Source organism: Dendropsophus ebraccatus, chromosome 14 (genome assembly GCF_027789765.1).
Source record: "Dendropsophus ebraccatus isolate aDenEbr1 chromosome 14, aDenEbr1.pat, whole genome shotgun sequence".
In the NCBI taxonomy this organism is placed as follows: Eukaryota; Metazoa; Chordata; class Amphibia; order Anura; family Hylidae; genus Dendropsophus; species Dendropsophus ebraccatus.
In genome coordinates this window covers 75,273,967-75,299,114 of record NC_091467.1, presented here as the reverse complement: position 1 = coordinate 75,299,114, position 25,148 = coordinate 75,273,967, and the positions used below count along the sequence as shown (strand labels likewise).

General features: G+C 46.3%; 1 protein-coding gene across 9 annotated transcripts in view; it reads right to left on the bottom strand.

The window, feature by feature from the left end:
• Positions 1-25,148, bottom strand: part of PTPRT (protein tyrosine phosphatase receptor type T) — a 253,569-nt gene that overhangs the window by 59,899 nt on the left and 168,522 nt on the right. For 3 of the 9 annotated variants that reach the window (XM_069953698.1, XM_069953704.1, XM_069953706.1), the window contains 9 exons: positions 24,691-24,987; positions 24,005-24,114; positions 23,689-23,890; positions 23,510-23,612; positions 21,416-21,689; positions 18,115-18,151; positions 10,874-10,930; positions 10,548-10,683; positions 3,692-3,721 (listed from right to left, as the gene is read on the bottom strand). In XM_069953698.1, the coding sequence (XP_069809799.1) occupies positions 3,692-3,721; positions 10,548-10,683; positions 10,874-10,930; positions 18,115-18,151; positions 21,416-21,689; positions 23,510-23,612; positions 23,689-23,890; positions 24,005-24,114; positions 24,691-24,987 (1,246 nt within the window). The remainder of the gene's footprint in view (positions 1-3,691; positions 3,722-10,547; positions 10,684-10,873; positions 10,931-18,114; positions 18,152-21,415; positions 21,690-23,509; positions 23,613-23,688; positions 23,891-24,004; positions 24,115-24,690; positions 24,988-25,148) is intronic. The other 6 variants (XM_069953700.1, XM_069953699.1, XM_069953701.1 and 3 more) reach the window with 6 other exon arrangements.

The window sequence follows — 25,148 nt, the reverse complement described above, 5'->3', positions numbered from 1 at the left end:
GCGATTAGAACCCCACTGACCAGCATGTTGGTGAGGGTCCCAGCGATTGGAACATCACTGACCAGCATGTTGGTGGGGGTCCCAGTAATTGGAACGTAACTGACAAGCATGTTGGTGGGGGTCCCAGCGATTAGAACCCCACTGACCAGCATGTTGGTGGGGGTCCCAGCGATTGAAACATCACCGATCAGCATGTTGGTGGGGGTCCCAGCGATTGGAACATAACCGATCAGCATGTTGGTGGGGGTCCCAGCGATTGGAACATCACCGACCAGCATGTTGGTGGGGGTCCCAGCGATTGGAACATCACCGATCAGCATGTTGGTGGGGGTCCCAGTAATTGGAACGTCACTGACCAGCATGTTGGTGGGGGTCCCAGCGATTAGAACCCCACTGACCAGCATGTTGGTGAGGGTCCCAGCGATTGGAACATCACTGACCAGCATGTTGGTGGGGGTCCCAGTAATTGGAACGTCACTGACCAGCATGTTGGTGGGGGTCCTAGCGATTAGAACCCCACTGACCAGCATGTTGGTGGGGGTCCCAGCGATTGGAACATCACCGATCAGCATGTTGGTGGGGGTCCCAGCGATTAGAACCCCACTGACCAGCATGTTGGTGGGGGTCCCAGCGATTGGAACATCACCGATCAGCATGTTGGTGGGGGTCCCAGCGATTGGAACTCCACCGATCAGCATGTTGGTGGGGGTCCCAGTGATTGGAACCCCACTGACCAGCATGTTGATGGGGGTCCCAGCGATTGGAACATCACCGATCAGCATGTTGGTGGGGGTCCCAGCGATTGGAACGTCACTGACCAGCATGTTGGTGGGGGTCCCATGTTTCCCCTATCCCCTATTTTGCCCAAAAAACCTCTTTAGGGATAATACAATGTACTCCACTTATTCTGGAGTGAATTATCCCATTGTTCTCAAGACTGGTGGGGGGGTCCCAGTGATTGGAACTCCATCGATCAGCATGTTGGTGGGGATCCCAGTGATTGGATAGTCACTGATCAGCATGTTGGTGGGGATCCCAGCGATTGGAACCCCACTGACCAGCATGTTGGTGGGGGTCCCAGCGATTGGAACCCCACTGACCAGCATGTTGGTGGGGGTCCCAGTAATTGGAACGTCACTGACCAGCATGTTGGTGGGGGTCCCAGCGATTAGAACCCCACTGACCAGCATGTTGGTGAGGGTCCCAGCGATTGGAACATCACTGACCAGCATGTTGGTGGGGGTCCCAGTAATTGGAACGTAACTGACAAGCATGTTGGTGGGGGTCCCAGCGATTAGAACCCCACTGACCAGCATGTTGGTGGGGGTCCCAGCGATTGAAACATCACCGATCAGCATGTTGGTGGGGGTCCCAGCGATTGGAACATAACCGATCAGCATGTTGGTGGGGGTCCCAGCGATTGGAACATCACCGACCAGCATGTTGGTGGGGGTCCCAGCGATTGGAACATCACCGATCAGCATGTTGGTGGGGGTCCCAGCGATTGGAACTCCACCGATCAGCATGTTGGTGGGGGTCCCAGTGATTGGAACCCCACTGACCAGCATGTTGATGGGGGTCCCAGCGATTGGAACATCACCGATCAGCATGTTGGTGGGGGTCCCAGCGATTGGAACGTCACTGACCAGCATGTTGGTGGGGGCCTAGCGATTGTAACCCCACTGACCAGCATGTTGATGGGGGTCCCAGCGATTGGAACATCACCGATCAGCATGTTGGTGGGGGTCCCAGCGATTGGAACGTCACTGACCAGCATGTTGGTGAGGATCCCAGCGATTGGAACATGTTGGTGGGGGTCCAATTTGAAATGGGAATATCCCTTTAAGAGGCGTTTGCCCAGTCATGATATCATTTTTGCAGGACAAACACAGTACAGGTATCTGAAAGGACGAGGAGCTGATGAAGTGAGCACACTGCTAAACACGTCTGTGACAAGGTCAGTGACAAGTCAGGGAAAGGATATAAGGAAAGTAACAGTCAGGGGGAAGATGGAAATGTCACAGCTATAAATCTGACATGGAGAAATCTCTGGTGTACAGAAAAATCCCAGGGTCTGAGGAGACTAAAGTCCATAGGGACGGGCCAAGCCCAGACCTTACCCTAAGTGGGACTGGTAAATAACCTTATACTCATGGGCGCCCCCATGCAACAGACTGGACAATTCGGGAAGACAGCTGGAAATCTGTCCATACACACTGTGACCCTGAAAGTCCTTCACTCATCTACTGTAATGTGGGGGAAGCTTTCTGTGTGCGCTGCAGATGTAGATTTCAGGTTATATATGTCTATATGCTGCCAAACGCCTACAGATTCCAGATCCAACATGTCCAAATATATAGGGTCAACCCTATAACCCCCAATAAGAGGGTCATAATGAGCCATATTGCTGGCCTGTAGCACTTCCTATGGGACGTAGGATACTCACTGTCCAATAACAGATGCAAATTGGTCATAATGCAGTTCTTGAATATTTAAAGGGGACCTGTCAGGGATTTATGCTGCTCTATCTGAGAGCAGAATATGATAGAAGGATGAAACCTGAGCTCTATGATATATAGGATAGTATAGGGTGGGGCTGGATTCCTGAGTATAATCAGAGTCAATCCTGACAGGACTCCTAGGAGAGACAGTGAGAGTCCTGCTGACCCCGCCCACACACAGTGACTGGCAGCCTCCAGTGTACACACACTGATACAAGGAAAGCTGCCAATCACTGTGTGTGGGCGGGGTCAGCAGGACTCTCACTGTCTCTCCTAGGAGTCACATCTTGTTTAAAGGGGTTATCCAGACTTACAAAAACATGGCTACTTTCTTCCAGACACCGCACTTCTCCTGTCCTCAGGTTGGGTGTGTGGTTTTGCAGCTCAGTTCCATTGAAGAAAATTGTAATACCACACATGACCTAAGGACAGGAGTGGTGCTGTTTATGAAAGAAAGTAACTGTCCTTTTACAAATCCTGAATAATCCCTTTAAAACTACATATCACTGGGCTCAGCTTATATTCCTGCTTTATACTCTACTCTCCGATATGGCAGCAAAAATCACCTGACTGGTTCACTTTAAGCCAAAGTATTTAAAAAATGGAGGTAAAAACTGTATAAATAGTAAATAATGATGCAATCTCTGAGAATGATGCCTTATATATAGTATTTTATCAGTATTTTATAGAAGGATATCTGTAAGGAAGCTGATCTCTCCTGATCGGTGTGCAGATAGATGGGTTGCCATGGATACGTCCTACACCGGCCTACCTCTGCGCCTGAGGCCTGATTTTATTATTAGGATTCCACATGGAACATGGCTGGCGTTGGACTTATTCATGGCAACCCAAATCTTCTGGTGGCAACAGAAAGGGTTGCCGTACACATGTCCCATGTCGGCCTAGTTCTGTGAATGAGCCCTGGTTCATTAATAAGGCTCCTTGTGGACGTATCCATGGCAACCCGATCTTCCGGTGACATCTGGAAATATTGAAGCCCTAACCTTAGAAGGCGAGGGGGCGGTGGGCTTACCAACTCTCTGCTCATGTTTATCCCGCCCCCGAACATGAATGACACTACGGCCTTCCTGCATGCAGCTGGGTATGAATGAATAAGCCATGGGATGAGGGACGGGGGTGGGTGAGGGGATGGGCGATGGGGACAGGGGGTGATTTCTGCAGGTACTTACAGATAGTATGAATAGGAGTACACATTTCTTCTAGAGGATGGAGAGCGGTCACATGGGGGGACCGAAAAACGAGAAATAAAAAGAAAAAAGAGGAATAATTAGATGTGACAGCATGACCTCACCAGGGTGACAGCGTGACATTAGAGAGGCGTATGGAGGTGGAAGCATAGCACAAAATGTCTGACCCAATGAAAATATCCCAGAAAACCTTATTATAATAGCTGCAACAGCGCCACCCCTGTCCTCAGGCTGGGTGCGGTATCACAATTCAGCTCCATTCACTTCAATGGAACTGAGCTGCACTACCACAAACAACCTGAGGCCAGGAAAGGTGCTGTTTCGGGAGGAAAGCGGCCATGTTTCTCTAAGCCTGGATAATCCCTTTAATTTGTGTAAGCCTTCCGCATCTATCATTATTATATGTCTATCCTCTAGAACGGAGGTGTCGGCACTCATCTGTAACCGGAGCTGCATGAACCGGATAATGAAAAAAAAAAGACTGTGTACAATGTGCTTAAACGCTATTAAAATGACCTAAATCTAATAAACGTTAAATCAGCGTCAGCTCCGAAACTGATTGCAAATAAGGAGCGAATTAACCAAACAGAAAATTGTGCGTCCTGACACTGAATCCTGACAGCGCACGTTCTCTGCCGGATGAGGAGCGGTGCGGCCGGGGAGTGGATTATATGTTCATTATATGCAGAGCAAGAAGGCGACTACTGACTATGCAACGCACTGCCAGCGACAGTGACGGACGGCAGATCAGGGGGGCTTTATACTGATGACAAGTGGCAGCCAAGGGCCCAGCTATAGGGGGGTTCTATCTATCTCCTATCTATCTCCTATCTATCTATCTATCTATCTATCTATCTATCTATCTATCTATCTCCTATCTATCTATCTCCTATCTATCTCCTATCTATCTCCTATCTATCTATCTATCTATCTATCTATCTATCTATCTATCTATCTATCTATCTATCTATCTCCTATCTATCTATCTATCTATCTATCTATCTATCTCCTATCTATCTATCTATCTATCTCCTATCTATCTCCTATCTATCTCCTATCTATCTATCTATCTATCTATCTATCTATCTATCTATCTATCTATCTATCTATCTCTCTCCTTGGAAAACCTTCCTTCCCATCATGCTTGGACGGCCAAAGCTTTAGCTCTCCAGGCATGATGGGAGTTGTACCTGCAGGTTCCCCATATAAGAGGGTCACCCTGCATTGTCTCCATGGCTCCCAACTCCAGTAAGATACCTAATGCCATAGACTTACATGGGCCCAGGTATAACTGTTGCCTTATGGTTTCAAAATTGGGGTCTTGAAGCTGCACCCCATGATCTCTGCCTTGTACTCCAGATATGGATACATACATATATATATATATATATATATATATATATGTGTGTGTGTGTGTGTGTGTGTGTATATATATTTTATTAATTTACAGATTTGCAAATTAATTCTGTCTCAAAATCTCCAGCCTTCCAGTACTTATCAGCTGCTATATGCCCTGCAGGAAGTGGTGTATTCTCTCTAGTGTGACACAGTGCTCTCTGCTGCCACCTCTGTCCATGTCAGGAACTGTCCAGAGCAGCAGCAAATCCCCATAGAAAACCTCTCCTGCTGAATGTATGTTACCATAATTTTATACCTATAAAATATACCTAATGTTATTACTGTTGTTTCTATATTCTTTGTTAACTCATATGTTAGCTTGTTGTACAAACATGTTTACTGTTGGCACTAAATTCAGTGCTTATAGATTTTCTCTTTTGTAATATGTTCTTAAAAATTCTAATAAAAAACATTGAACCAGAAAACCTCTCCTGCTCTGGACAGTTCCTGACATGGACAGAGGTGGCAGCAGAGAGCACTGTGTCAGACTGGAGAGAATACACCACTTCCTGCAGGACATACAGCAGCTGATAAGTACTGGAAGACTGGAGATTTTTTTACATAGAAGTCAGTTACAAATCTGTATAACTCCCTAAAATCAATTGATTTGAAACTTATTTTTTCCCCACACCGGAGAACCCCTTTAACTTTTATAATATCAAATCTACAAAATGGAAAATCACCTGTAGACTCAACCTACCTATAGACATCGCTCTTTCTATGTTTTGCAGTGTTCTCCAACCTGTGGTTCTCCAGCCTTTGGCTGTCTGGGCATGCTGGGAGTTGTAGTTAAGCATAGGCTGGAGAGCCACTGGTTAGCAAACACTGTCATATTGTATCAGAAAACCCAGTATACAGCGCCAGACACCTGGACTCTGCTACATCTGTTCCATACTACTTCCCCATCTCCAGATATTATGCTGCTGGGCTCTGAATAAGCCACTGGCCGCCTTCCCTCTCCCTCCCTCTCTGTCTGTCTCTCTCTCTCTCCTCCCCCTCTCTCTCTCTCTCTCTCTCTCTCTCTCTCTCTCTCCCTCTCTTTCTCCCTTTCCTCGCTCTCTCTCCTCTCTCCCTCTCTCTCCTGTCCCACTCTCTCCTGTCCCACTCTCCCTCTCTCTCTCTCTCTCTCTCTCTCCTGTCCCACTCTCCCTCTCTCTTTCCTGTCCCACTCTCTCTCTCTCTCCTGTCCCACTCTCTCTCTCTCTCCTGTCCCTCTCTCTCTCCTGTCCCACTCTCCCTCTCTCTCCTGTCCCACTCTCCCTCTCTCTCCTGTCCCACTCTCCCTCTCCCTCTCTCTCTCCTGTCCCACTCTCCCTCTCTCCTGTCCCACTCTCCCCCTCTCTCTCTCTCTCTCTCTCCTGTCCCACTCTCCCTCTCTCTCCTGTCCCACTCTCTCTCTCTCTCTCTCTCTCTCTCTCTCTCTCCCTTTCTCTCTCTCTCCTGTCCCACTCTCCCTCTCTCTCTCCTGTCCCACTCTCCCTCTCCTGTCCCCCCCTCTCTCTCTCCTGCCCCCCTCCCTCTCTCTCTTTCCCTCTCCCTCTCTCTTTCTCCTGTCCCACTGTCCCTCTCTCTATCCCCCCCTCCCTCTCTCTCTTTCCCTCTCCCTCTCTCTTTCTCCTGTCCCACTGTCCCTCTCCTGCCCCCCCTCTCCCTCTCTCTCTTTCCCTTGTCCCACTGTCTTTCTCTCTATCCCCCTCTCTCTCTCTCTCCTGTCCCACTCTCCCTCTCTCTCTCTCCTGTCCCCCTCTCCCTTTCCCTCTCTCTCCTGTCCCACTCTCCCTCTCTCTATCCCTCCCTCTCTCTCTCTCCTGTCCCACTCTCCCTCTCTTTCTCTCCTGTCCCTCTCTCTCCTGTCCCACTCTCCCTCTCTCTCTCTCTGTCTCCTCTCCCTCTCCCCCCCCCTCTCTCTCCTGTCCCACTCTCTCTCTCTCTCTCTCTCCTGTCCCACTTTCCCTCTCTCTCTCTCTCCTGTCCCACTCTCTCTCTCTCTCCTGTCCCACTCTCTCTCTCTCTCTCTCTCTCCTGTCCCACTCTCCCTCTCTCTCTCCTGTCCCACTCTCTCTCTCTCTCTCCTGTCCCACTCTCTCTCTCTCTCTCTCTCTCTCCTGTCCCACTCTCTCTCTCTCTTTCCATCTCTCTCCCTCTCTCTCCCTTTCCCCCCACTCTCTCTCCCTCTCTCTCCTGCCCCCCTCTCTCTCTCTGTCTCCTCTCCCTCTCCCCCCCCTCTCTCTCCTGTCCCACTCTCTCTCTCTCTTTCCATCTCTCTCCCTCTCTCTCTCTCCCTTTCCCCCCACTCTCTCTCCCTCTCTCTCCTGCCCCCCTCTCTCTCTCTCTGTCTCCTCTCCCTCTCCCCCCCCTCTCTCTCCTGTCCCACTCTCTCTCTCTCTCTCTCTCTCTCTCTCTCCTGTCCCACTCTCTCTCTCTCTCTCTCTCCTGTCCCACTCTCTCTCTCTCTTTCCATCTCTCTCCCTCTCTCTCTCTCCCTTTCCCCCCACTCTCTCTCCCTCTCTCTCCTGCCCCCCTCTCTCTCTCTCTGTCTCCTCTCCCTCTCCCCCCCCCCCTCTCTCTCCTGTCCCACTCTCTCTCTCTCTCTCTCTCTCTCTCTCTCTCTCTCTCCTGTCCCACTCTCTCTCTCTCTCTCTCTCTCCTGTCCCACTCTCTCTCTCTCTTTCCATCTCTCTCCCTCTCTCTCTCTCCCTTTCCCCCCACTCTCTCTCCCTCTCTCTCCTGCCCCCCTCTCTCTCTCTCTGTCTCCTCTCCCTCTCCCCCCCTCTCTCTCTCCTGTCCCACTCTCTCCCTCTCTCCCTCTGTCTCTCCTGTCCCACTCTCCCTCTCTCTCTCCTATCCCACTCTCTCTCTCTCTCTCCTGTCCCACTCTCCCTCTCTCTCTCCCTTTCCCCCCTCTCTATCTCTCCTCTCTCTCTCTCTCTCTCCTGTCCCACTCTCTCTCTCTCTCTCTCCTGTCCCACTCTCCCTCTCTCTCTCCTATCCCACTCTCCCTCTCTCTCTCCTATCCCACTCTCTCTCTCTCCTGTCCCACTCTCTCTCTCTACCTCTCTCTCTCCCCCTTTCCCCCCTCTCTATCTCTCCTCTCTCTCCGCTGTACATTAGCCGCACCACCTTCTTACTTTAATATCCACAACACAAAGTGACAGTGATGAATAAATGGCGGATGATACATAGGGATGTGCTGACAGACACAGAGACGTATGCTAATACTCCGCCTAATAAGCGCCCGCTATGGAAATGCTGTAAGATGAACTCCATGATGAAGGCGCAGATTACAGCGTGGAAATGCGGCGAGCCTGAGAATGTGAGATAATCACGGGACGTACAGCCGGCTCTCCCTTCCATCTACTGTCCGGAGCTATACCCTGCCACATCCTTCTATGTGACGGCCGCCATTGTATAATGAGAAGTGTCTGGGTGTCTGTGATGTATAATGCATAGTGTGGAGAGTATATAGGTGCAGCGCCTGTATATAAGGCTGCGGGCACGCTGTGTGTTTGCAATCTGTTTTTTTTTTGCAAAAAATTGGATGAAAAACAGGCTGTATTTGTGTGCATCTATTTGGATCCATTTTTCTATTGATTTCTACTCTAAAAAATAAAAACAGATTAAAACGCGTCCATTATTTTTAGCATAAACAAAAACCTGGTCCGCCACATTTTTGTGTATGTTAAAATTAAAAAAACAGATGTGTTTTAATCCCTTTTTTATGGAAGTCATGGGAAAAAAACGCATCCAAATGGATGCACACCAATGCATCAGTTTTTTTGACTGTTTTATGCAAAAAAACGGATGAGAAAAAAACAGATTACAAAAATGCAGCGTGAACCTAGTGTAAGACTGTGTTCACGCTGCGTTTTTGCAGTCCGTTTATTGTATCCATCTTTAGATGTTACTTTTAATATAAACAAAAATGTGGTAAAAAAAAATCCGGTGGAAAAACGGCTGGAAAAAAACCCATGTATTGGTGCGCATGCGTTTTGATCTGTGTTTCCATTGACTACGATAAAAAAAGGCTGAAAACGCATCAGCTACACTTCTGTGTATACATCCACACCCTCTCTCTATATATATATAGTGACCCATCACCTGAACCAGTGATATCCACACCAGACGAGCCCAGCATTCACCGTCCTGTGGACCCTCACAGATTATGTAGAATACTCATACAGATCTATAGGAACCTGCTTCTGCATCAGATACAATCCTCATTGCTTTCCTTACCAAGACGTGTACGACGCGTTTCAGACCCCTGTGAGTAACCTCAGTACTGACTATGCAGCTAAAACGCGTTAGAATATACGGGAATTTTTTTATTTGATTCCGGGGCTGGATTTTCTTATTCTGTATATCACATGACTTCTGTAGGTTTCTGTATTTCCTCAGGATATTCTGGACGGGACGCTGCATGTAGGTGAGCAGCAGGGCCCCGCTTATAACTTCTATTTGTTTCTATGTAATGGAAGCATACAGAGATACAGGATGGACCTCCGGTAGGGTCTGTAATGTATATGGTAACTATTTTATGTGTCTCTATGTAATGGAAGCATACAGAGCTACAGCATGGGCCTGCGGTAGGGTCTGTAATGTATATGGTAACTATGTAGAATATATATCTTAAAGGGGCACTCCAAAGGAAAAAAAATCGGTTTCCAAATCAACTGAGGTCAGACAGTTATATAGATTTATAAATTACTTCTATGTAAAAATTAATTACTTATTAACTGCTGTATGTCCTGCAGGAAGTGGTGTATTCTCTCCAGTCTTCCAGTACTTATCAGCTGCTGTATGTCCTGCAGGAAGTGGTGTATTCTCTCCAGTCTGACACAGTGCTCTCTGCTGCCACCTCTGTCCATGTCAAGAATACACCACTTCCTGCAGGACATACAGCAGGTGATAAGTACTGGAAGACTGGAGATTTTTTATACATAGAACTAATTTACAAACTTTTGAGAAAAGTTGATTCACAATTTTTCCAGATGACCCCTTTAAGAGAATATAATATGGCATATTTTACATGGACTCTCCTACATATCCATGACCATCTATTACATATTATCCCCATAGACTATGAGACGTATGTAGAATTCCTATAGTCATAAACCCATGGACATCTTCCTGGAGCTCCGCATGGTCCCTTATGGTGGCACTCTACCATCGTCTACTGTGACACTACAAACACCATGTGAAGACTGATGAATAAACGACATCCCATATTCTCATGTACAGGGACACAGAGGTACAGAGACTACAGAGAAGAGACAGAAGGTCAGGAGACAATAGACATGGGCATTGTTATACGGCAGAAAGAAAACATCATTCAGACTGGAAGGCTCAATCACTTTTACCAAATTTGATGAACTAATTTAACCTGTTCTCTGCCAGAGTGTTACAGACAGTAAACACAAGGTTCAGCTATGGTCCTTCTAACCTTCTCTTGATGGTCATCATGGCCCCCAGGAGTATAATAATGAACATCAGCATCCCTGCAATCACACCGGCCGTCTGCACGGTGCTGTCAGCTGGCTTCTCCGGCTCCACCGTGTTGGTATTCTGCGTGGAGGCCCCTTTAAAAAACAGAAGGGGAAGCAATGCCTTAGTGTATGGATAAGGCTTATGGGGTATTGTCATCACGGCATGCACAATTGGCTCTGGCAGCGAAGAGGTTAAAGGTTATCAGCCTCCGGGTCTTTGTGGTACTGGCAATGACTTGGATATGAAGAAGTCTGATGTTGGCGGGAGAGGACATATAGTCACCTGTCACTGGCTGGCTCGGGGGGAGGCGAGTGATGGGAGGAAGGCTGGAGGTTACCGCTAAGAAGAGGGAGGGATCCCGTCAGTAAGCATGCAGGAGAGGAAAAGATAGTGAGAACCCAGGAGGGAGACAACGGCCACTTTAGAACGTCCCTCCTTACTATGACATCTCATGGGACCTGGATAGAACCTTGGCCGATTTGGGGGTGTTAAAGGAGTACTCCGCGATAATATTTTTCTTTTAAATCAACTGGTTTCAGAAAGTTATATGGATTTATATTTATTTCTATTTACAAATCTCAAGCCTTCCAGTACTTATCAGCTGCTGTATGTCCTGCAGGAAGTGGTGTATTCTTTCCAGTCTGACACAGTGCTCTCTGCTGCCACCTCTGTCCATGTCAGGAACTGTCCAGAGCAGCAGCAAATCCCCATAGAAAACCTCTCCAGCTCTGGACAGTTCCTGACATGTACAGAGATGGCGGCAGAGAGCACTGTGTCAGACTGGAGAGAATACACCACTTCCTGCAGGACATACAGCAGCTGATAAGTACTGGAAGACTGGAGATTTTTAAATAGAAATAAATTATAAATCTAGATAAATATCTAAAACAAGTTGATTTGAAAGAAAACGATTTTTGTCGGAGTTCACCTTTAAAGAGAAAAAAAAAGCAAACTGACCACTGGTGCCATCCAAAAGAAATAGCTTAAAAAGGAGGGGATTTTATCAATGTTTTTTTTATCCAGAAAATGAAAAGTAAAAAAAAAATATCTTGCATGAAACAGAAAACGATACAAATTTTTGCTCGTTTTTTTTTTTTTTTTTTTTAGCAAATTTACACAAAAATCCTTCAAACGTTTCCCCATTTAAGGGTATATGCACATGGAGTAATTCTCGCTGAAAACTCTGCGTGAAATCCGCTGGCTCTCCTGTGTTCTGCCATTATATGCTCAGGTGGATTCCCTGGTCGGCCCAAGGAAATGACATGTCTCTGGACGGACGGTGGAGTCCGCCCGACTATAGAAAGGAGTCGATGGAGCCGGCGGAGAGGGAATCAGGAGCGCGGGGACGAGCAGCGGATTCCGCACAGAGTTTTCAGTGAGAATTACGCGGTGTGCATATACCCTGACGCTCCATATTGGTGAGAATATTTTTTTTTTGAGCAGAAAGCATGCTGGAGTTTCGGAACACACCGGAATAATATCTGTAGCTTAAACAGTGTTTCCTTTTTTTTTACATAAAATCAATTGCAGAAGTGGCGTCTTGCAGATCTCTCGGCTCTGTCATCGGAGTTGCTGAGTGCCGGAGCAATCAATCATTTCTGAATAGGCTGATTAAAAACAATTGCGATACTAAAATTGTGATCATGAACGTGATGTAGGCGCCCGGGCTGCATATTGATGGGAGTATGTGCCGAGCCCATGCGCCAAAAGATGAAAATGTGGGGAAAAGCAAGTCAGGCCCAGACAAGACGGATCCTGTGATCTCTAGATGGAACTTAAAGGGGTTATCCAGGGAGTTCCAGCACCTTCTTAGACGAGGAGGACACGTGCAGGTTCTCATGTTCAATGGCTGCTCGATGTAACCGATGTTGGGTGCGTAGACATTGCTGGTGGGCAAGACTCCACACAACATGCCCCTCCCCCTAACATGCCCCTCCCCTTATCTTGGATGACATCCTTCCGAGATAGCCAGAGAGAGCGGTGTGCCTGGAAGCAGAGCAGGTAGGACCTATCTGCTCCCCCAATAACCCCTTTACAGGGGTATTACAAGAACAATTAACTTGTCCCGTATTTACAGGATAGGGGACAAGTAATAGATTATGGGGGTCTGACCTCCAAAGCCCCCGGTGATCTCAGTATCGGCCTCTGGCTTCTGAATAGACGGCACGTGACCCCCGGTTCTATTCCTGTCTGGCGGCAGCATACCCCTCCTCTCTCCTGAATGTTTAATGTCCTTGTGGATAGAAGATTGGGAGAAATAGCTGTTTGGCCAAAATCTATGGAAGGTCTATGGGCACCTGTAGGCCGGATTTACATGGAGTCACACAGGTCCCGGCCCAATGGCAGGTCTGATAAACCAAACTTAAAACTGCCTTCTAAAAAGCTGTAAAATCTTAGAGCAACCACTCCAGTCAACGGGCGGCGTGACACAATAAAAAAGGGGGAGGAATTTTTGTGACTTTTTTACCCTACTCCTCAGGTTTGCATTTTCTCCTTTATGACAGTTTTAGTGGTGCAAGATTTATCATGATGTCACACGATGTGTAACCAATGTTGCTGATCTTCGACCATATATAAAAAAACAAAAAAACAAACAAAAAAATAGAAAGTGCAGGGGGTGGTGTTAATATCATAAAGTAGTCATACTTACCTGTCCTGGTGCCCATGCAGTGCAGCACCACTGCTTACAGTCACCGGCCAGCCTGTATCTCCTGGTGCTGTGACATCACACCCCGGCAAAAAAATGCCTGCTCAGCCAATCAGTGACTGAGGCGGGACACATCTACAGTCACCGACTGGCTGAGTGGTTGGTTCCTGATGGTTCAGAAGACCAGAGGCTGACATTGAGAGGTGGCGCTGGGAAGGCACCGGGACAGGTAAGTATAACTTCATCATTATGTCCCCCCCACCCTGTTTTTTACATTTTGCTGTATTGCCCCTTTAAACCACGGACGGAGAACCTTCGCTCCTCCAGCTTTTGCAAAACTACAATTCCCATCATAGCTGGACATGCTAAAGCTTTGGCTGCCCAGGCATGATGGGAATTGTAGTTTTGCAACAACCGGAGGGCCCGGAGGTTCCCCATCCCTGCTTTAAACTATACCCCTGTTTCAGTCCAAAATCTAAATATTATGAACATGGTAAAAAATCATAAAATACAGAGAATGGAGCAAAATACTAGAAAACAGGCAAAAAAAAGCTTAAAAATCTCTCCCTAAGTGCATAGAAAAGGTCGTCATACATCCCTGAACTGAAGGATAGATTTAGTGTGATCACAACTCGCAGCAAGGAGAAAGTGCAAGGCGGAAAAATGTTTAATAAAAAAAAAAAATCTCCCTAAGTTCTAAAAAGAACACATTAAAAATCTGCAGGCGCCATGTTATAGAGCAGGAGGAGACGAGCGGATCGATATATAGAGGTTTATGGGGAAAGGTCCAGGATAACCTGTCATTTATTCATATCAATTTCGGCTCATTCAAGTAGTCAAGTGAGCTGTCAGTCACAGAGTAAGACCGCCTACGTAAGCTGTCAGTCACAGAGTAAGACCGCCTACGTGAGCTGTCAGTCACAGAGTAAGACCGCCTACGTGAGCTGTCAGTCACAGAGTAAGACCGCCTACGTGAGCTGTCAGTCACAGAGTAAAACCACCTACGTGAGCTGTCAGTCACAGAGTAAGACCGCCCACTTGACTACTTATCCCAGAATAAGCAGAAACTAAGTGAGGCTGGGTTCACACTACATATATTTCAGTCAGTATGTGGTCCTCATGTCAGGTCCTTATAGCAACCAAAACCAAGAGTGGATTGAAAACACAGAAAGGATCTGTTCACACAATGTTGAAATTGAGTGGATGGCCGCCATATAACAGTAAATAACGGCCATTATTTCAATATAACAGCCGTTGTTTTAAAATAACAGCAAATATTTGCCATTAAATGGCGGCCATCCACTCAATTACAACATTATGTGAACAGATCCATTCTGTGTTTTTAATCCACTCCTGGTTTTGGTTGCAATATGAGGACCACAATACTGACTGAAATAAGTCAGTACATAAGGGTACATATCAATCTGCTCAGCTCCTCCTGCTCTATAACATGCCGCCTGCAGACTGGACCGTACTTTTTATGGGACAGGTTCCCTTTAACTAAGTTTTAAACTGAAAATCTTTTTCTTTCAAATCATCTGGTGTCAGAAAGTTATATAGATTTGTAATTTACTTCTATTAAAAAGTCTCAAGTGTTCCAGTACTTATCAGCTGCTGTATGTCCTGCAGGAAGTGTTGAATTCTCTCCAGTTTTCCAGTATTTATCAGCTGCTGTATGTTTTGCAGGAAGTGGTGTATTCTCTCCAGTCTGACACAGTGCTCTCTGCTGCCACCTCTGTCCATGTCAGGAACTGTCCAGAGCAGGAGAGGTTTCCTATTGGGATTTGCTGCTGCTCTGGACAGTTCCTGACATGGACAGAGTTGGCAGCAGAGAGCACTGTGTCAGACTGGAGAGAATACACCACTTCCCGCAGGACATACAGCAGCTGATAAGTACTGGAAGACTGGAGATTTTTACATAGAAGTAAATTACAAATCTTTATAACTATCTGAAACCAGTTAATTTGAAAGAAAAAGATTTTCGAATTAGAAAAAAATAGTTATTTTACTCAAAACTTTCCCCAAAGTGTATAGGAAGTGAAGCTGCATTATATAGAAGAAACAGCGGCGCTTATTAATTTCCAGCATATCCAGAATGCCTAATAAGCAAACAATATATCACGGCGGCTGCTCTATGAGACGCCGCTGCCTCCATGACTTCAGACTGAAATTAATTTCATATAAATAAATTGTAATTACTGACTATTAATGGAATCCATTCCTCTTCCTGACTTCTCTTACTTTATGGGGCATTTAGGAAATCCGTGTTAGGAACGGCCCTGACCTTCACGGAGCGCGGACGTTTTCCACATTACCATAAATGTATTGTTTGTAATGGATTCTTCTGGCCGTGCGTTATTCAGGAGACGGCCGTCTGTCACTTCTCCCACAACTCGTGACATCATAAAAGCATAAGCGGCCGTGATGGACTGTAATGGCGGCTGCTGGCTGATGTATGGGGACGGACGGGCTGTCAGGGTGGAAACATTCCCTATGGCACCGCTGTATTACTATAATCTAAGAGCCCGTCGTCCGGGATAAATTCTCTGTGGGAAAATGTCCATATATACAGCGGCGGCTCAGGGACATGTATTTATGTGACAGGCGTCCTGCTCCGTGGGTCAGCTGCATGAGAGAGCGAGTACATGGCAGATGTCTCCATGTACTTGGGGACCTTAAAGACGTTACGTGGACAGGACCTGCACTGTTTTGGCCTTCTCAGCTTTTTACAGGATCTATTAAACAACCAGGTCCCTGATAATCCCCACACCCGATCCGCTGTAGCGCATCTGCTTAAAGGGGGTGTTTCACTGACATGTTTTTACTGATAAATTTTACTGGTCTTTTTTCTAAACTGATTTTATATTCTTATTATCATTTTTTATAACTTTTTTTTATACATTATTATAATTATAGTTATTTTAACAGCATTTAGGGATATGCTTTATAACGAACCCCATGGATCATTCAGATGACTTAGAAAGGCTTCTGGGCATGCTCAGTGACCTTTAAGTAGGACGTTTCATAGGAGAGGGGGGCTGAGTTGTGACCAACTTTATAATATAGACAGTATAAAAGAAAATTAGAAAAAACATTATTAGACAAATCGAACCAGCTGATTGCTCCCTAAGGGGCACGGGACGCTGAGGATGGAGGTATGTGTCTATGTATGTCTATTACCTTCATCCTCAGCCTCTTTCCCCTATTGTTAGTTGTGCCCAGTTAGTAGCCCCGCCCCTTCGAGCATTGATCCAACCTTCCCCCCAGCCCGGCCCCCTCCATTGATAATTATTAGAGGGGGTGGGCCAGCTGAGGATTATAGCCCCACCCTCACAAGTGGTACGCCCCCCATTCGGCAACCACCCGCCCTTTAATATTTATGAATGGAGGGTCTAGCTGGGGGCAGATCACTGTGGAGGTGGGGCGGTAGTTAGGTGGGAAAAAATAATAAACAAAGTAATGGCGCTGGTCTATACCCAAGCACCGGCCAGGGATGAAGCACTGGGACTGGCCCCGCCGGCCGCCATTGTGATGAAACCCCTCCCCCCTGTGACGCTGCTACATTAGAATAAAGTGGAGGGGACACTGTCATACTGGGGGCCCCCCAGTGTTTCATGCTGGGCCGGTGCTCGAGAATAGACAATAGACCTGCGCCGTGCGCGGGAACTGGTTGGCGGTTCAAAAAAAGAACCACAGCACTGCTATCCTGCGCCGGCACCGGTCTGTTCATGTAAAAGACCCAAAGCGATGTACCTGGTGATACATTCACTGTAACGCTACTACTATATGTCCGTGCAGAACGCTCCAGGCTGTGTTTGAAAAACGTTGATTCATAGGAAATTTATTAAGTAATTGATTTGTGCAGCTTTTTTTTCCCCCTCAATTGAGATGAGTCATGTCTGCAACAAAAAACGATTTTAATAAAAGCGCGGCCGCACATTAACAATCAATGAGATCCTCCGCCATTATCTTACCCGTCCAGCTCCCGTCTGTCACATAGAAAAGCGACGCCAGCAAAAACATCATTAACGTCTATAGAAACTAATATTATTTCATGTGATTAGAAAATCAAGCACCACCGCAGCCTCTCCACAGCCAAAGAATACAAAAAACCATAAAAAGCCCCCGTATGCTGCCGAGCAGGTGTGAGGAGTTTGATTTCCCGCACCTACGCCGACCAATTACTCAATTGTGAAGAAAGCGATTGGAGTAATTTTAGGGAATTGCTGGAAATTGTCGCGAACCTTCACCTCGAATACAAACACGAGAAAACACAAAATATAGGGCGGCTCGCCGTCTAACAATGGAGGAGTGGAAACATTTCTTTGTTGCTTTCTTTATTTCGATATTGTTCTTTGCGGCTTTTGAATTTGCTTTTTGTTGCTTTGGCATCAGATTGATGGCCGGAGATGGATTCTCCAAGCAACGATGCAAATGACGGCTGCAAAGTGAGAATTAATATCTAGCTCCATCCACCAGTCCAGCACCTAACTACATCCATCAGGAGATCGGGGCAGACAATCTGTAAATTCTGTTTGATAATGCTCCAGAACGCTTCAGACATATCATAAAACATATGCTCAACATACGGGGGAAGAGAAACCGCCTGGGAGGACTGAATACCAAATCACAGACCGATTCCACATCACCATTACACATTGCACACAATATTATTTTATGATGTTATAACTGATAGAGAGAAACTAGTCGGAGGGAAACGGAGACATCAGTCATATTGTTCCCGTTATTCAAAATGGCCTTCGGTAAACGAGGACTGGAGTCTTGCCTTGTACTGGTTCCCATACAATTCTCCCATAGTACTCAAGGTATCTTATTCATCCTTATTGTAACTGTATTAAGTAAAAAATATATTCACCTTTGGACGCCAGACGGACGCAGCTGATTTTAGTCTCCTGTAAGAAAACATAAAGAAGTTGTTACCAAGTTGTATCTGTCCATGTGATAATTGCCGTCTTACTATCCAGTATATAGCCTCTTGTTTCCTATCTATGTAGTAAGTACTTTATGACCTTGCCTTCTGCTATTTCCCTTGATCTAGTAAGGCCTCATTCACAGGTTCAGTCATGTCCGTTGTTTTCACTGATGTGATCGCCCCAGTATATTTCCCTATGTCCTCAGGTGTAGCAGAGTTGAATGAGTCCCCCCACACCGGAACCCCATTGTCACCTGCCCCCCTTGACCTGGTGGAGCATCTCCATAGATAATTATGGGGATGCCTTGGCAGGTCCGGGGGTGGGGGTGCTCAACTATGGGGATGCTCTGGCAGATTAAGGGGTGGGGGACGCTCATCTATGGGGATGGTCTGTCAGGTCTGCGGGTGGGGCGCTCATCTATGGGGATGTTCTGGCAGGCCCAGGGAGGAAAGGGGGCATCTGTAGGGCTGCGATGCCAGGTTGGTGGTGGTGGTGGGGGGGGGTATCTGTGAGGATGCAGGTGACAGCTCGAAAGTGACATGACAGGTCTGGGATCTCTCTTTTCAACGGACAACATGCATCTCATAGACTTCTATTGAGTAGCCCGTGCCACAATTTGCCTCCACACTAGGACATGTCCTATTTTTTTATGGCACAGATCGCGGCATGGGTTGCGACACGGAGTGTCTGAATAGACCCATAGAGTTCAATGAGCCCTAACGGTGTCTGTGAAAGCCAATCCTGAAAGTTCTGTGAAAGCCACCGAACCGAACTTCTTTAAGTTTACTCATAATCATTTTTTTTTCTCAGTTTTGCTTCTATGTACATTCGTATATATCTTTCTCTCTCTATGTGAGCTGCCCTCCAAGGTTTTTCCCCCTCCTGTCTACAATCTGAGCCTCCTCCCTTCCTGCTGCTATCTATACCAATGAGAGAGCAGAATGTTTGTAACATGGATGCATCTTACCTTTTCTGTGTAGCCAAACATTTTTAATGAAGACTTTTTAGAAAGTTTATTATGCAAAAACATTTTTTGTATAAAAATCTGTGCAAATGTGACTACAGCATTTAAGCCAACACAATGCAATCTGCTCAATTTATTACTCTTCTAAACCTACAATCCTGAAAAATGTCCGGGATACCCTCCATGGTACTTGTAGTCACAACGAGCCCCCCACTACTGTCTATGGCTCAGACCCCGACTGCTGCATTCTTAGCTTTGCTATATCCATTGACTAATTATTTTAAAGTGATATTTTTTCAAATCAAATATGTCGTGCTAAATTTTAAAAGCATCACTTAGGTGTGAGGATCAATTTTTAATTTCTTGCTCAGATCCGTCCCTTTAAGCCACAGTCCTCACCAGTTTACATGCTTTTAACTAGCCGAGTGCTTTCCTTCCGCTGCATTGACTACATGGCACCCTTGAACCAGACTGTAGCCTTGATTCCCCTTCGTTTGACTCCATCGAGCTGTAAGCAGATGTCCAGTGCACATAGCATATAATGAAATGGGAAATCTGTCGCTGAAAATCTGCTCTGGATACATGTAGGGTCCACCAGGAGGGGCTCAAGAGATTTCACTGCATGTTGTGCTTTGCTCTGTCACATTACTAATATTTGGTTAGATAAACTAAGTACAGTAATACCTCAGTTCTCGGACACTCCGTTCTGGAAGGCTGTTTCCGAACCGAGCAGTTTGAGAACCTAGCCCATAGGGAACAATGTAAGTGTGCTTAATTAGTTTTTACACTCCGTGGGTGCAGAGCGCTCGGCCCACAGAGTGTAAAGAGTTAAGTAGTGATGCAATAGCATCCCCACTTACCTCCTCTGGACTAGCAGTAAGTGTGCACCATAACTTACTGTAAAGAAGCCTGCTCTAAGAGCCAGAGAGGGGCTCCCCGCCAGGCATTTCTGGTGACCTGGAGCTCCTGCACAGTGATATCCTCCTTCCCTAGGCGGCCGGTGCACTCAGTTGCATAGGAGACATGCCAGCCGCCTGGAGAGGGAGGACATCACTGTGCACGGAGCTTGGGTCACCCTCCCACACACAAACAGCATCCCCTTCATACTAGCGGCAGTCCAGCAGTCTTGTGCAGGAGGAGAAGGAGAGCAGCCCCGGGGCTCTTACATGGTGACATCCTCCCTCTCCAGGCGGCTGGTGTGTCCCCTATGCAGCTAAGTGTGCCGGCTGCCTGAAGATAGGGAGGACATCACTGTGCAGGAACTCTGGTTCACCACAAATGGCCAGCGGGGAGCCCCTTTCTGGCCACCACCCACTGGTTAGGAGCGGGGATTGCCGTCATGAGGTAGGGGAATCGCTGCTCCTGTAACCTTGGTGCCCCAGTGTCCTCTTTCACCGGTGTCCCCCGCTGCAGCCAAAATCCCACTCAGCCAATCACCAACCGAGATGGGACAGCACTGTGGCCAGTGATTGGCTGAGCAGGCTGGAGACACATCGGAGACCTGGAGAAGGACATTGGGGGAGCGCAGACAGGTGTTTTTTAGATGTGCGGCCGGCATCTTTATGAACATGTTCCAAACTTTGCTGAATGAAGAGTTTGGTACCAAACCAAACTTTATGCAAAGTTCAGAACGAATTTCGGTTCATAAGTTTCGGTTCATTCATCTCTAATGCAAAGCAGCACTACAAAATGTCTCCATCTCAATGATCACTATCCCTTTCTCTATATCTTTATCGGCTACAGATTGGCAACCTGTCAAAACTGGATTCCAACATAGGATCGAATATACGCACATTTACTTTAGTGAACTTAGTCTAATCATTACTAAGTCTGGTCCATTTCCATAATGTATCCCGTATTTGTACAGGACTCAAAAATGTCGCCTCCTATGAGTCCTATACAGAATTGGGATATGTACAAGAAATGGGCCGAATGTAGTCACTATTAGACCATATCTGACCTAAAAAGTCAATGGGCACACTGGGCTACACGTGTGGATAAGTTGCCCACATCTATCCAATATAAAGCCCTTCGTAAACACAAGAACCGTCGTGTGAATGGGGCCTAAACCATCAGCAAGTTGGGACAGTAGAACATGTATCTTGTCACTCCTCTTTTGATTTCCTCTATGGGAGAAGATGGAAGGGATCCTAGAAATGTTTACCATGGCTATTTTTCCGGGATTATTACACCTATGGCGGTAGTTTATGGATCTACACTACCCACGAGAAGGTGTATACCCTGAAAACAAAGAGTTATAATATAAGCTATATATGTACCCCATTGGCAGTGCTCAAAGCCTGGAAGTATATGCTGTAGCTCTTCATGGGTGAAAGAGGTGGGTTCCAGTATCCATTGTACGTCCTGTTGTCTCCAACTGTAAAGGGCTGCGAAGAGGCCAACTGTGTCGGCTTCAGCTCTGCCGCAAAGTAATGGGGGGACTCCATAACCGAGGCGTTCCGGTAACTGACTGGTACCGGAAAACATCCGCTTCCATCCGCAGCCCTCCCCGACCTCTGCGTTCGTTCCTCCTTCACGACTAGCTGGTATACACTTAGACATGAAATAAAAGGATAAGATGGTTAGCGGAGTGTAGATAAAACAGACTCCAAGAGAAAAGATCTGAAGAGAAGACAGGGCTCATTAACTATCATTAGATTATTAGGATATGTGTGGCTTGGACTGATTTCTGGGAAAATATGAGAGGCCAGCTGCTCATTAGAGATTGATGAGACTGTCTTATTGTCTGCTTACTTAGCTAGAAACGCGTCATGGTCGTCCACGCACCGAAAAACTGAGCATGAGAACAGATGCAAAGCAAAATTACTAAGAAAAGAAACAATTGTCACATTAGATCCACAGAGATATGTGGAGAAAGGGGTCCCGTCACTGCGTGGATGCAGACCCCCAAAGGGTGGAGACGTTGATGGCAGGGGTGCCCTTAAGGGTTGTTGATCTGGAGTCAAAGCCAAGACTGAACTTTAAGGGACACTAATAATTAAGAATTTTTTTCATAATGTGTATAAGGGGGTGGGGGTCGGGGGGGGGGGGAGAGGCCTTGGTATCACATATTTTTACCAGTCACCCCCCCCCCCTCAAGGGTGGTTAAAGGACCATTGTCATCAGAAAATGGCTCATTGTATAAATAATGTTAATATGTTACAAATAATTTTTGGTGACATTTTTCCTAATTTTCCATTTCCCCCTCTATATTATAAAATAATCCTGATATCTTGCAGTTCTCATTCTCACCACTGGGGCTAAAACTAAGCTGAGACTTCCTGTTGTGTCTGTGGTGATAAGAGGAGGCTGCTGTAAAGTGATCTGTACAGCATTGCAGCGTCATGTGACACCAGTAGATAGAGGAGACAATAGCAGCTCCCTGTGGAATGACCTCTTCACAGGTCACAGAGCACTAAGTAATGTCTCACATACAGCTTAAGAAGGCAGAGTCTGTCTATTGTCTTCTATGTTCATGAGGCTTGCTGTAAAGCATGTCACTAAATGCTGTTAGGAAGAGCCCAGGAAATATGGCCGCCCCCATACGAAGTACAAAAAGTTAAATAAAAAAATTACAGTCAGAAAATAGAATTAGAATAGAGATTAGAATAAAAGAACAAGTTTTATTATCTGACTCCAATTAGTAAAAGAAAATTTAGGCAAAAATTTCACTTAAAAACTATAATGTTTCCCGTACACAAAAAGACAGTGTCTGCTTCGCCTTTATTCCTATGGCATACCCTCAAAATCAACAGCAGCATGGAGGACATTATAGAGAAGTACTGAGCAGTATAAGCTGTGAATAAATCATTTTAATGAGTCGCTATCTATCTGCCATTGTCTCACTTTGTGGCTCTTTCTATAAATCTCTATGGGAAACTGTAACCTAATCTCTCAGTGAACTGATTCTTCTGTGATGATGAGTTTAGGAGGGGAAAGGGCCATGATAAGATATACTTCTTAGAAGATACTATACAAAATATCTTATTTATTCTGGTGGCCATCTAAGGATCATCCTGTCCAGTTTCCTTCCTCTATTAGGACTTGTTCCCATGAGACATTTATGACATATCCATGGTATATACTATATATGTCTGATAGAAGAAGATTACGTCTCTAGAATTTCTAGAACTCCACTATTCCTGAATGAGGTGTCCGGGTTTTCGAAAGCAGTTCCCATAATTCCCTTAGACGTGAATGTCTCAGATGGGGCTTGGGAGAGATGTAGTTCCTCCTCTTTATAAGTCATATAGTCTTTGTTTTTTCTATTGTAGCACCCATGGCTACCTTCTCTATGATCTTTGGTGGTCACCCCTATGTTTAATTGTGGGGTGTTTGTCCATGTTCCCTCATTGGACGGATGAATAATTTACCTTACAGGAGCCCCCCGAGACTGTGCCGGTTTCAGCCAAACTGTAATTGTGGTTTCCGTTTCATTCAATGGGGCCTCAGCTTCTGAATCAATGAGAGAAGGAGCTGTGAGGGACAGACGGCAATTGTTAAAAAAGAAGAAACAATAAACAGGGAAAATAAAACAAAAATCATTAGGAACCTGCAATTTTTGTAGCGATCCGAGTGGTGACGGGTGGTCCGAAGCCCTTGCTGGTGCTGGCTCTTATGGTAAAGGAGTAGGTGGATCCGGGATACAACCCCACAAACAGATGATGAGTCTCATTGCGCAGCTTGAAGATCCGACCCTTTTGATTTGCCAGCTCTGCGTTTGGATCTAGAGAGCCAACAGCTTTGTAGGAGATCTGAGGGAAGAGGAGGTATACCGTAGGTATGGGTACGGCACATAGGCATACCGGATATACAATAAACAGGTTTCATTGTAGAAGAACTGTTGGCAATAGCTTCTCGTCTGGTACCTCATACATGGAGATGACCCCATTCGTCTCGTTGGGAGGTTTCCACTGTAGGTAGATCTTCTCTTCAAAAGGTCCTCCTTGTATGGACTCCAAAGGAATAGGACCGGGCACTGAGGAGACAGACACTTTCAGTTAGATCTAGATGTGTGTGTGTGTGTGTGTGTGTGGGGGGGGGGGGGGTAGCCCTAGTGTTCAGCAGAAAAGCCTAAATGTTCGGGTCTGTCAACGTTCTCCAAACCTGAACACTCCAGGTGGCTGGAGAAGTTGGATGCCACCCTAGGGAGTACTGGTGGATACAGCCTATGGCCTATGTCTGTATCCATGTTTTCCAGGACTTACTAAAGGCATCCAACTTCTACAAATGCAGAGTGTTCAGGTTTGGAGAACGTTGCCGAACCCAAACAGTCAAGTGTCTCCACTCAACACTATCAACACTATCAATACAGGCTCCCCTGCCCCCTGTACTGTGCAGTTAAAGTTAATGGATGTTATAAAAATTGTATGAAACAGCCAGCTTGGCTTTCTGCGGCTACCTGACCCCTTGCCGTAGCTACAAGCAGGTTGTGGATGCTTCTTAGCGGGATAGGAATACAATATACACATACGTATCTCCAAATGACTTTAAACTACATCTAGGGCGTATATTAAGGGAGATTAATAAGACTCGTGTTAGGTCTAGTTCTTACCATCCTCCTCGGTGTGGACCACAACCTCCCCACTCTCCATTCTCCCTTCTGGGTTGCTGAGTACAAGTCGTAGATACACGGCGGTGTACGGCCGTAGACCCCGCAAGGTGTAGTGACTAGAAGTCAGAATCAGCTCCTCGGTTTCCACTTTTTCCTCCCCTAGTTGGTAACTGTAGTGTAACGTTAAATTATAGCTATGACATCGCGTTACAGTGTAGCCAAAGGGTTCCCACTGCAGGGTCAGCTGGCGTGCCCGGATATCCACCAACTCCACATTCTGAGGTCCATGCACAGGCTCTGCGGAGAGAGAACACGCGCACATTTATAAGGTGCAAACCAATGGAGGGGGTACTCTACCTTCTTAGGTACCAGTTTATTTCCTCAATGTTCAGAAGCTGCTTATTCAAAAGTTTAAAAAAGCTTATAAGAGCCATAGACATGACTGGATATCTGTTGGG